This window comes from Salvia miltiorrhiza, chromosome 1 (assembly GCF_028751815.1).
Source record: "Salvia miltiorrhiza cultivar Shanhuang (shh) chromosome 1, IMPLAD_Smil_shh, whole genome shotgun sequence".
NCBI lineage: Eukaryota > Viridiplantae > Streptophyta > Magnoliopsida > Lamiales > Lamiaceae > Salvia > Salvia miltiorrhiza.
The window spans coordinates 16,548,656-16,560,632 of NC_080387.1; the positions used below are offsets into that span (position 1 = coordinate 16,548,656).

At 38.6% G+C, this 11,977-nt stretch overlaps 2 protein-coding genes across 3 annotated transcripts; one reads left to right on the plus strand and one right to left on the minus strand.

Moving 5' to 3' along the window:
• Window positions 1-2,626: 2,626 nt before the first annotated feature.
• Window positions 2,627-6,672, plus strand: LOC131006759 (uncharacterized). 2 transcript variants are annotated; one of them, XM_057933888.1, is made up of 5 exons: window positions 2,627-3,128; window positions 3,612-3,777; window positions 5,804-5,836; window positions 5,984-6,078; window positions 6,193-6,672. In XM_057933888.1, exons 1-5 carry the CDS (start codon window positions 2,790-2,792, stop codon window positions 6,421-6,423), a joined length of 864 nt encoding a protein of 287 aa, XP_057789871.1. In that variant the 5' UTR covers window positions 2,627-2,789; the 3' UTR covers window positions 6,424-6,672. The 2 variants fall into 2 exon arrangements, with proteins under 2 accessions (XP_057789871.1, XP_057789872.1); XM_057933889.1 differs by lacking the exon at window positions 5,804-5,836 and having other exon boundaries at window positions 2,648-3,128.
• Window positions 6,673-7,654: 982 nt separating this feature from the next.
• On the minus strand, window positions 7,655-11,977 carry LOC131006761 (protein TOC75-3, chloroplastic-like). Its single transcript, XM_057933890.1, has 7 exons — window positions 10,730-11,977; window positions 10,002-10,223; window positions 9,821-9,928; window positions 9,532-9,723; window positions 9,068-9,316; window positions 8,385-8,639; window positions 7,655-8,227 (listed from the first exon to the last, which is right to left on the minus strand). The coding sequence occupies exons 1-7, from the start codon at window positions 11,909-11,911 to the stop codon at window positions 7,988-7,990; spliced, it is 2,448 nt and encodes an 815-aa protein (XP_057789873.1). The 5' UTR covers window positions 11,912-11,977; the 3' UTR covers window positions 7,655-7,987.

Consider the following 11,977-nt stretch of genomic DNA (forward strand, 5'->3'; position numbering starts at 1 on the left):
TAGCCATCCCTTGCTCCACCCGGTGAAAGCTCATGTGCCAGCTCAAGCCCCTAGAAATAGCCGCGACATTGCAATTTCCTTTTGTCAAGTGGTGTGATCGTTTTTAAGTTTTTTTTTTGTTGATGATAGTGGATTATTTACCTTGCTTCCAGATGTGGATCTTATTTTCCTCCCTTAAATAGTTTTGGTAATATTGATGGGAAGCGCCATCAATGTCGGCGTATTATCTATGTAATGGTGCTCTTTTTCTAGTGAAATACTTTCTGGCAACATGAATTAGTAATTTTACCATGAAGATTCCACATGAGCGCAAAAAAAAAACTTGAAAGAAAATGCAAATGAGATCTGGAGATCCTTCATACGTTGCAAGGCTTTCAATAAAGATTACATAAACTACAAAAGTATTTTAGTTTCAATGAGTAAGCGCCAAGTATAAGGCAATGACATGTACCAAAAAATATTACAAAAACCTGTGAATAACTACACACATCGAACTGCCAAACTACCAAGCATGGATTATCACCCTCATGCATGTCAGGAGCTGTACAAAATAAAACCAAAAAATCTTTCAATTTAGAAAATCTTTCATTTGCTTCGATCTTCGAGTAGGCGCCTTACATGTGCAGGGCGAGCATCTTCCGGCAGCCCCATGAATATCTCAAGTCGCTCCACCTTGTAGACAATGAACTCACAGGCATCGAACCTTTATTCAAGTGACAGATCTGGAATTGCATTCAGTAGTTCGAACAATTCTTTCCTCGAATTTCCCATATCAAATTCATATCCTATCCGATTGGTAAGATTCTCCAACCTCCAGTCCGTGTTGCGGCTGATTTCACGAAGCAACTCCGCTTTCCTCACGTGCCTTACGCTTCTTGGAACCTCCAATCTCCTCGCGTGCCTTATCATTACCCTTGCGATTCTGACTAACAATTTCTTCATCTCCTTCAGTAGCAGGTCCATCTTAAATATTGATATGATATTCGACATCGGGTGTATGTTGTGTCATGTTCTCACGACGGTACATATCAGTTACCGCGTCCATTAAATCCTCCGCATGCTCACCCGTTGGCCTATCTTTTCGGCATATACAATTTCAGTGACAGACCATCACCAACGAGTAATTCCAAACCACGACATCCCCCAACTCCAATCACCATGCGTAACAAGCAATAGCACTAATACCACATGCAATCGATGGGATTCATATCGACATATCAAATCCTGAACCAAGTGAGAAAAAAAAACTTTCAAAATTTTCACCAACTACTTGACAAACCCGAGAATAGGAATTGTACAAGCGAACATGTAGCTGGTACCTTGCTGCGCCGAACTCATGCCCTGCTGTGTCGAATTCATCTTAGATTCTCAATGGCACGCGTCTATAGAATACAAATTGAAGTATAACTTTTTGACTAATTCTTTGATTTGGCGCGTATAAAATCCCCAAATTCTCAATGTCGATTTGACTATAGGTGGGAAATTAAAGGAGACGGTGGTCATTCCAAAATGTTTTAAAGGACATTTTAGACATTTCATGATAATTCGTGACATTAGTGTGGTTATCAAACAGGCTTACTATAGTTTCGAGCTTTTGACAATATACTACTAAACGCACAATCCATGCAACATTATCGGCTCAAACCCAACAATTTTTCCTTGGGTTTGGACAAAAATGACCTTATTTCAACTAAGGGGGATGTATTCGTTCATGAATTCTGTAGATTTTTAAAATCTCTGGATTTTAAAAGTCTACAGATTTCATATAGATTCTGAACGGATTTTTAGACGAATTTTAAAAATCTACAGATTTCACACAGATTTTTAGATGAATTTAACAAGAAGTTGACGTGATTTTTTACGGATTTGAAATCTACCATCCCAGCGCTCGTTGGAGTTAATTGAGCGTTGGGACAGCTCCCAGCGATCGCTGAGTTCCAGCGATTGCAAAAAAAAAAAAAAAAAAAACAACTTAGATTATGAATTATGATTGCGTGCAGAAATGATTAGAGGCAGTGATTAATGATGCAAAAATGATTTGGTGAGAGAAAATGCATCAAATATATTCTTTTGGGTGCCAGTGATCGAAAGGCATCAAAATGATTTGGTGAGAGAAAAGGCATCAAATATATTCTTTTGGGTGCCAGCGATCGAAAGGCATCAAAATGATTTGGTGAGAGAAAAGGCATAAAAAATTATTTGATTAATTTCTCTGAGACCCAGCGATCGCTGGGTGCCAGCGGCCGCTGGAACCCAGCCGGCGCTGAAATATGAAATCTTCCGAATTCTCATGGTCGGAGGTCGGATTTGTTCATGTGTATTTTTTGAATGAAATTAATGAAAATCAGTCCAATTTTAAAATCCATAGATTTTTAAATACTTCTAGATTTTCATAGATTTTTAAAAGTTTGAAACGAATACCTCTGGATTTTTATAGAATTTTAAAAATCTTGAACGAATATTTCTGGATTTTCATAAACTTTTAAAAGTCTTAAATGAATATACCCAAATTTTAAAAATTTGCAGAAATCTATTAAAATTCTGAACGAATACACCCTAAGTTTTCAAATACGGCCTTAAAAGATAGAGACAATAAGTGAATCAACTATTGACTTTTTTTCTTCTTTTTTTTTCCTTGCAACCAAAACGAGTTTTTGAATTAATTGTCAGAATAAGGTGGGCATTTTGTGGGTTGTAGGAAGGATGAATTACAACCGTTAACTTCCACGAACTTCCTCGACTCAACCAACAAATCCACAGACAACAAGATCCCATATGAATTCGAGAACATGCATGGATTTGCTCATTCTCTCACATCGCCCTCAATTCTCTGCTTAAACCCACACGCCATTTCCCCGCCAAAATCGACTTCTCCGCCTTTTCTTCCCAAATTTCGGCATGGGCATAACGTCGAACACATTGCACGCGCACCTGAGGCCTTCTTCCGCAGTCACACTCAGCACCTCAAAAAGAAAAGGATAGGAAATCACAGAGGTTCCCCCATCAGAGCGAGTGGGAAGGAGTCGCCTTACGAGGTTCTGGGAGTGTCTCCGTCTGCTTCTACCAAAGATATAAAGAGGGCTTACCGGAAACTTGCTCTCAAGTATCATCCTGATGTAAACAAGGAGGTACTTTTATGTGTTTAACGATATCATTTTGATTGCTTCTTGATTACTGAAAAATAAGATATTTTGTTTGAGGGAAGCAGAAACAAGGAATCTTATCAAATTTGATATTAGTTCCTGAAGTGAACTTTATGTGAAGCATAGAACTAGAGTTTGATGAGTTTTCGGAAACCCTAATGCGTTCCTCATCAATGTAGACTGGTGTACCTATACCTTTGCCATTCATCACTCAGCCCCAGTGAATCTGTACTGATTTGTGCAATCCAATCGTGAAATTGAACATTTACCTTATCTAACCCTTCAATTATAATTTAGGTATTCGTCTATGCCCATCGTTGAACCAAAATGAAGCCCTCGTGGGTCATGCCTTACAGAATTTTTATTGCTTAAGCCGACAGTCATTAACATTTGTTGAATGAAAGCAGCTATATCTGGTTTTCCTTCCTCATCAGCATGTTTATCCAGTTGTTTTTGTGTTGCCTGCAGGCTGGTGCTCAAGAAAAATTTATGCGGATTAAGCATGCATATAACACACTGCTGACCTCTAAATCCAGAGGTAAATATGATGCTGGCAAACAAGGATCTGATTATTCTTATTCATCTGGAGGAGGTACAAGGACTAGAGAAGCTGAAGAAGAATTCTATGGATTAGGTAAAAGACGCGCTCTAAAAACCATCAATTTTGTATATGTCATTATAGCATATGTCTAATTGTTGCATTAAAGGAATAATCCTTCCAGCTAATATAGTGTCAAGATGCATTATTCCCATCCTAATATCACTGGGAGGTGGATTGTGTCCTTTCTTGCATCTGCAACTTTAGGGTCAATCGTCTTGAGTAATACTTGACTTCCTTTTTGTGATGTCAGCATGTTTTCCCAATAATTGAAGCATTGTTGATAATGGATTGCAGGCACTTAATGCTCATTCCTAATAAGCTATCTAAATTACATTTGGTTAGATTCTTGATGGTAGACTTACCTACACCCCAAGCACACTGCCACTACTCTCATATTTGCTCTTTCTGTGCCCATGCCCAAAGAAGAACATATAGTTTTTAGCAGTACAAAACCCATCAATTAGCACGGATAACATAGTAGTTTATTCAAATTTCTGGTACACAGGACTAAACGAGTGGTCTTCATTTTTGGCTAAGGTCAAAACAAGGCAAAACAATTCTTAATTGAACAACAGTGTCCCCTCGTTATGAGAATCATGCAACAACTCTTTCTGGCACAGAGCTGTAAAGACTAAAGACTAATAAGAGACCTTTGAACTGCCCGTGTTTTGACACTACATACCAAGATACAGATTTGAACCAAGAATGCTTTTACAACTGATAAAAGAAGAGAGAGAGAGAGAGAGAGAGAGAGAGAGAGCACCTTGGTGTTAAATTGTTGTTTTTCGAGAAAAGGTATAAAACAAGGCATTGGCTTTGATGCCTGGTCTTGTGCTAATAGTCGGTTAGTATCATCAGCTCTTATGCATGAGTTACTGCAATAATTATTTAAAAGTTACTGATTCAAAAAACTAAGATAATTAATTGCAATGGGTCCATTCTATCATGCGGTATACTGCACTGATGGTTATTTTGCAGTTTGCCTTTTTATATATTTGCTACAAGTAATGGTCAGTGGTTAAAATGATCAGCTTGTTTATGCAGAATAATGTCAGTTGACACAGGAAGAGTATTATATGATAATAATATGTGTAGGACCTAAAAATTCCAGCTGCCTTGTTAAAAAACTTACATTTAAGACATAAATTCACTCTTTAGGTTACATTGGTATAGACCAAAATGATATACTCCATCCGCCTCACCAAGGTAGTCCACTTCCACTTTTCACACATTAAGAAATTATATTTAGTGTTCTTTGGAAAATGTAATTTATATGTAATAGTTCTATTTTGCCCTTATCAATTGCTCCACATATTATCTTCATAAACATAAAAAGGTTATTTTAGTAAAAGAAAATTTTTAAGACAATTCAAATTAAAGCGGAAAGTGGGCTATAATTTGGGACGTCCCAAAATGGAATAGAGGACTAATTTCATAGGACGGAGGGAGTAATTACTTACATTGGCAATGCAAAAGCATGTATCTAAGGTTTGGTGATACTAATTGAAAGTGGTTTTGTCCATCTACTATGGATTTAAATACTTTATTTAAGCTGGCTATAGTCTCAGATTCAGTAAATTATTTAATAATCTATATTTCTGTATACATACTCATCAGTTCTCTTTCTCTCAGTATCATCCTTCACCCATCAACCATGCTAAAGGATGGTATAATTATAACTGGAGACAGATGGTATTGATTGTTTGTGCACACAATATCATGATTTTTTCCCCATTTAATTTTTAGCCTAACCAAGGCCCTATACTGCTCAAGTGTCTATTATAAGCAAGTGTGCAATTTATGATATTGCATTTCAATTGTTAGCAAATCTGTAAATGCGTGTCTTTTTTTTTCTTCATGAACAGTATTTATCCTCTGAACTTGCTCAATCTTTGCAACAGAGTTTATCTTGTATTTTCTCTTAAGCTACCATCTTTTCTAGTTCTGCTATAGTATCTATATATGAATTATGAACTCATTCAACAGTGCATTGCCCTTCTGGAGGAGTGATAGCCTTTATTTTTTCTGTTTATTCTTATAGTAACCCTCAATGATGCAGGTAACCTTTTGAGGGATGTCCAAATAACAATAGGTAGATTTATCCTCCTTGCGAGATCAATATGGTCTCTAAATTTCATTGGTCTCAATGTTAATCTTCTTGTACACTTTGCATTTGCCTCCCTAGCAAGTAGATTTTAATTTTTCTTCAGATGCTTCAAATATTTTCTTATTGCTGCAGGGGACTTCTTCAGAGATCTTCAGGAAGAATTTCGCAATTGGGAGGCAACTGTTGATACTCAAGGAAAGCCAAAGAGCTTATGGGAAGAGTTGTCGGTGAGATGCTTTATTAGCAACATTTAGTTGGATTTCTTGTTAGTACAATCTATTTTCCCTTCTTTTTTCACTCTCTCTAAATGTTGTAGCCATTAAATTCATGAATCTGGGCAGGAAATCGGAGAAGAGTTTGTTGAGTTCTTGGAGAAAGAGCTCAACATTACAGATGCAGAGGTAGTTGAAAACAATGACAAAAAGTCTTCAAAGGGCTATGAATCATATGGAACTAAGGGCGCTGCAAATGCTGACCGGAAGGAGGCTGATAAAGGAGGCGGCAGCATCAACGACAACATAGATGAGATTGAAGCAGCCCTTGCCCAACTAAAAAAGGAACTGGGTCTGTAAGTGGGAAGTTTAGATTTTTTCCTGATGCAGTTGAGAATTGTGAGTACGCCACGAATGCTATGGCTCGTGCAGGTTCAGTCAGAATATCCAGTTGGCTCTTGACACACAAACAATTGTGTGGTAAAGCATTCTTGTGTTTGTATAATTGCATCAGATTATTGATTTGAAGAGATGGGTGCTAGCTGTACTGTATAGTATGTGTAGATTGATGGTATTTACAGAAATTTCAACTTTTTTTCCTTGGTTTTATTCTTCATTTTAAAAGTTTTATTTTTTCTTGTTGGGGTTCAAGAAAGAACAGTGTCGGGTATAAATTATACGATGACTATGTCTATTATATATTTTATGTATGATTCTTGTATTAGATAAATCATAAAAATCTAGTATATTTTCATAAGTATATGCAAATATGTTTGCATCGTTTGTAGATTGTTTCATTATCCTCATTATTAGATAGAGTTATTGGCACGTAAATACATTAAATTTGGATCAATTTTAATTTTTAATACAGAACTTTAAAAAATGTCAAAAAAATACATCAATTTATTGATCACAGTAATTTTGATACGAATTCTATTTTCGATCAAATTAAAGCTAATTTGGCAATCCAGTGGGATTAATTGAATGAGGTAGAATCTAAAAGGTAAAAAGAGAGAGATGAGTTAAAAAAGACTGACATCGACATCTTTGCTTGATATCCACAATTACAAAGACAACTATATTCAAACCCCAAGAAGAATCTGATGTGTTTGCAGAAGACGACATTTAACATCTATAAACCCAAATATTTAAACGGTCATGCCTCGTGATTCTTTCCAATTTGAACAGAGAAATATTTAAAAAAAAAAAAAAAAAAAAAAAAAAACAATGACACCGGGATGATGTGTCAACGGTGTCTCGTTTTTTCACATGTCTGATTTCCCCATATCACCAAGTTCGATGTGCCACATCAATTTCAATTTAGGTGAAAATCAAATTCGTATTAAAATTGTTGCAATTAATAAGTTAATGTGTTTTTAAACACTTTTTAAATTTTATATTAAAAACCAAAATTGCTTCAAAGTTTATGCACCAATATTAGGTATCAATAAGATCGGAACTATCATGCAAACAGGGAAAAACCTATTTATGTGATTTCAAGCGAATAATTTTGACATAAAGTGAATTGAGATGACAATTTAAATACATAAAAACTAAGTTACAAAACTAAATCATTTTAACATGCATGTAATTAACTCAAAAACACATCTAAAGATGCATCTCATATTTGGTACCATCACTTTTAGATTATACATATATAGTAAGAAAAAATATTGAATGTCAGATATCTGCACGAACAACTTGGATATGACATTACACTCAAGCGAAAAAAAACAAAGCCATCTCCTCCGTCAGCAGCTAAGGACTAGATAGATACAAAGTCTAAATTCTGCAACATACTTCCATAATTCCACAGCCACTTTATTACTCGTTGGAAAATGTAACCCACACCGATGAAGAGCAACTAAATCTGGAGTCAGAATATGTAATATCCTTACCTGGTTCAACAAAAACATGACTCCTTTCAGAATCTCTCTCCAAACCGGAAGAATATAGCACCGCTTCCAGAGTTGTGATCAACTGCATACTCTACTCTCACTAGCCCTAACTTCGCCCCAACACCGTACGAGGATCCCTGGCCCCGTCTCCTGTATACCTCTGTCGGATTTCCTTTGACATCCTTTGAACTCCCAAGATCGTTTCCATGCTCTGCAAACACGTAAGCATGTGTATTTCTAACAGGTATCCGGAGCTCGGTAGCCACCTACAGATAATATAAGGAGCATCAGATATTGTGCACCTATTTAAGTGGAGATCAGAGCTCCCAACACAAACAGTTCTAATAAACGCTACTACATGTGTTTGCTTACTAAAGTATGAAGAGAGACCAGGCAACACAGTAACAAGTCAGATGATCATACCTCGAGTATATTTCTTGCAGCTCCCAACTCTCCCATGTTATATCCACGGACAGAATAGGGCCCTCCCAAAGTAAATGCATCGTAACTGGGAAGATCTCCAACACAACCACCATAACGACCATGGAGAACTAAAACAGGAGGTGGTGGCTTCCCAGCACCTTCCTCTACATTCTTCAACTGGATAAATTGGGTTACAGTTAATTGATGGCGATTGAAGAATGGAAACTTGCTACCAATTCCAAGACCTTGATCAAGCTGTAGAACATCAAAAGGTTGGAAGAGATATTAGTGTGGAAACGTCTACTGCTGCATATATTAAACAACTACTGCAAAGAGATGCAATAAAGCGGCAATTCTTGATGTTAAAATCTGCTTAGAAGTTTGAAAAAGCATTCACATTGTCTCTACTCATCCCTCCACAAATTCATACGCAGTTAAGGTCAAGATATAAAGGGTCACAAAAAACTAGAGTTGTGAAGAGTAAGCAGCCAGAAAAATGCTCAGTGAAAAATAATATTGCAGCAGAATAGTGGAAAATTAGAATAATTAGGAATCCTATGCAAAATTCCTAGTCTGAGACGTGAACAGGAAGTTCTTTACATTACAAGGTTCGGTTAAGAATGTGATTATTTTACTTCTAAGAAATAATGATAGTTGAGCGATGTCAGCTTGCAGATTCTCACCTGAAACACATTTCTTTCACCAACTATAGCCCCATTTAAGAATCTTGTGTTGTCACGTGTGATATTGGCTTGCAGAAAAGCCATACGATCAATTCCAGTGCCACTGAGAGTCGTCGGAGGCCCATCTGCACTAACTCCACCACTTGGCAACACCCTTTGACCATTTGAAGAAATGTGACTGCTTTCATCACGTGTTGTTATTTCCTCCATCACAAGCCCATAGGTAAACTTGCTTTGCCTTGTGAAGTTCTACGAGAAATACATCAAGTTTACATCTCCACAGTACTCACTAATCAATATTTAGCTCACAAGAGCTCATCCTATCCATCCAAATGTCATCTTTCTTTAAACAAGTAAAATTAGCAATTCACAAAAATTTAGATTTTATACTGAGTTAATCCAATGACCACGATTATATTCTACAGCTAGGAAATATAACAAGCAAGCTCAAGGACAAGCTATACCTCCGTGATGTTGGCTTTTAACCCAGCTCTGTCAACCCATATAGGGGGAACTTCTTCTATTCCAGGCCCCCCAGTGAAGACTGGACTCAGCTTTCTACTATTGAAGCAACTAGCACGGAAGGTACGGTTGCGAGGATTGTATACACCATCTACGTAAGGATGGACATACTCTAGCTTGAAAGCAAGATCATCCTGTACTCGGGTTCATGCAGATTTGAAAATGTTAAATGAGGGATGGCACTTCATTTTAAAAAGGAAGCTTAGGGAAGACCAAAGTTACATTACTTACCTGGGGATTAAGGAAGTTGCTGGTGGTCACTGAACCAAGAAGTGACCTATTCAGACCATTAATATTCCGATGCTCAAAAGAAACTGTTCCACCAGGTTGGACTGAAGCCTGAGCAGACACAAAAGCACTAAGCAATTAATGATTACCAACTAATTATAGTTTAGTTTTGAACGCTACTTACCAGTGTAGGACGGCCCCCACGACCAGGAACAATACTCCACTCAGTACTAACTTCGGCAGACTTCTGTTCCAATTCCTTCAGCTTGATTTCAACAATAATACCTCCCTCATTCTTCTCATCTTGACGAGGGTTCACCTCAATGTTAGAGAAAAGGGCTAAGGAATTTATGTTTCTTAGTGCTTGCTTCCCAGCCTCAATATTAAAAACTTGTCCTTGGCGGAGCTGTTATAAATAGTGTAACAACATGAATCCCAGGACACCCATCACTTAATAAACACTTTCAGATATACATACACCATATGGAACACTATACAAACATGATTGATCAAACCAATACAAATTATTCTCGGGATTATCAAATTGAATGCACCAAAAAGATACGTTACAAAGATGGGAGTCATGGGACGAGGATTTTGAGTTTCAGGCAAATTAACGCAATGTTCTACCACATTCAAAATAGAATCAACAAAGAGCATCAAGGGCACACATCTATTAGTTTCCTCATAGAAGTACAAAACAAAGAAATTCAAGTACCAAACTATGATAAGTGTTAATAAGCAACAAAATAAGAAATGAAGAGTCATAAGTTTGCAAACACATCATTCCATAAACCCATTCCATAAACATAATAACAACGAGTTCAGCAACCCAGAAAGCAGTACATATTTCAACTTAATTGTATTCACTATATGCCACGATTGAGTATAGATATTGTAGTGGAAACATACCGGCTTTGGCAACTCTCTTTTTATCACCGGGAACTGAGTATTCCCCTCGCAGACATTGCCCAGCTTATCTTGGAACTGAATCACCAGCTGCGTAATATCACCCTCCACCACTTCACAAACCACCTCTTTAGTATTCAAATTACCGAAATTCACTACTTGAGCACATGCATATCCATTATCATGGTACCACTGTTGCACCCTATCCCTAATCCTCTGCAGCAATCTCGCACTAACCTTGCCCTGGTCCCTCAACATCTGCAGAATCTCCCTCTGCACAGACATGGGCAGCAAGCAAGGCCGGGCTCTATCGATCCTCCTTCTGTAATCCTTCTCCTGGCTCCTGTAGTACTCCAGCCTCTCCTTCTCAGTCATATCAGGATCCATCTCAATAGGCTTGGACTGCGGCATAAGTCCCACATTGATGCACCGGAATCTGTCAGCAGATTGCCATGTAGATTCGAGGAACGGAATGGTTATATTAATGGAGCCATCCGGATTCGTCTTAGTCTCCAAATCGACTTTTTCAAACATTCCACAGGTGGCTAGGGTCTCGAGCTCCTTCTGGAGCTGCGCCTTGTTGTAAACCCCCCCAGGCCGAAGAGAGACCATCTCAAAGAAGGAGTCCTCCGTGCCAACAGACGAACCGCGCCTGCGGTCGAAGAACAAGATCTCCGAGACCTTGTACTTCTTGAAGCCACTGAGCTTGTTCAGCTGAACAACAATGTTGGCAGGCAGTCCATGAGAATCCCAATCCTGTTGGGGATCATCGTCTTTAGCGATAGCAGCGGCTGGCAAAAAACTCCAGAAACCACCACCTTCACCTCCGCCATTTCCTCCCCCACCACCGCCGCCGCCGCCTCCACCTCCTCCGCCGCCGAAATTGAATATAAAGTCGCCACCGGATAAGATAGGGTTGGCAATACTGAAGAGAATGCAGGAGGCAGCGGACACAGCGATGGATTTGGGTGAGACAATGGAGCTCAATGGGAAAGGCGGAGATTTCGAAGGTTTAGGGTTTTGGGAGGAGGAGGAGGCGGCGGGAGAGGGGAGACTGCATTGCAAAATGGAAGTAGGGGAGTGGAGAGCGGAAACGGCGGTGCTTGTGGTGCCATTGCGGCGACGGCGGGAGGCTGCGGAGGAAGTGAGGGGAAGGAGATGCGCCGCCGCGGAGAACGTCGACATTAGGGGGCGATAAGGCAGAGGGGGGCGGGTGAGAGTGGAAGAAGGCGGTCCGAGGGTTTATAAATT

Bases quoted from the DNA above. Each gene is read 5' to 3' on its own strand.
- LOC131006759 (XM_057933888.1), top strand. From the start codon at position 2,790: ATGCATGGATTTGCTCATTCTCTCACATCGCCCTCAATTCTCTGCTTA. The intron at 3,129-3,611 runs GTACTTTTATGT...TGTTGCCTGCAG, and splicing joins ATCCTGATGTAAACAAGGAG to GCTGGTGCTCAAGAAAAATT. The intron at 6,079-6,192 runs GTGAGATGCTTT...GAATCTGGGCAG, and splicing joins GCTTATGGGAAGAGTTGTCG to GAAATCGGAGAAGAGTTTGT.
- LOC131006761 (XM_057933890.1), bottom strand. From the start codon at position 11,911: ATGTCGACGTTCTCCGCGGCGGCGCATCTCCTTCCCCTCACTTCCTCC. The intron at 9,929-10,001 runs GTAAGTAGCGTT...GTGTCTGCTCAG, and splicing joins GTGGGGGCCGTCCTACACTG to GCTTCAGTCCAACCTGGTGG. The intron at 8,640-9,067 runs GTGAGAATCTGC...GATGTTCTACAG, and splicing joins GTGAAAGAAATGTGTTTCAG to CTTGATCAAGGTCTTGGAAT.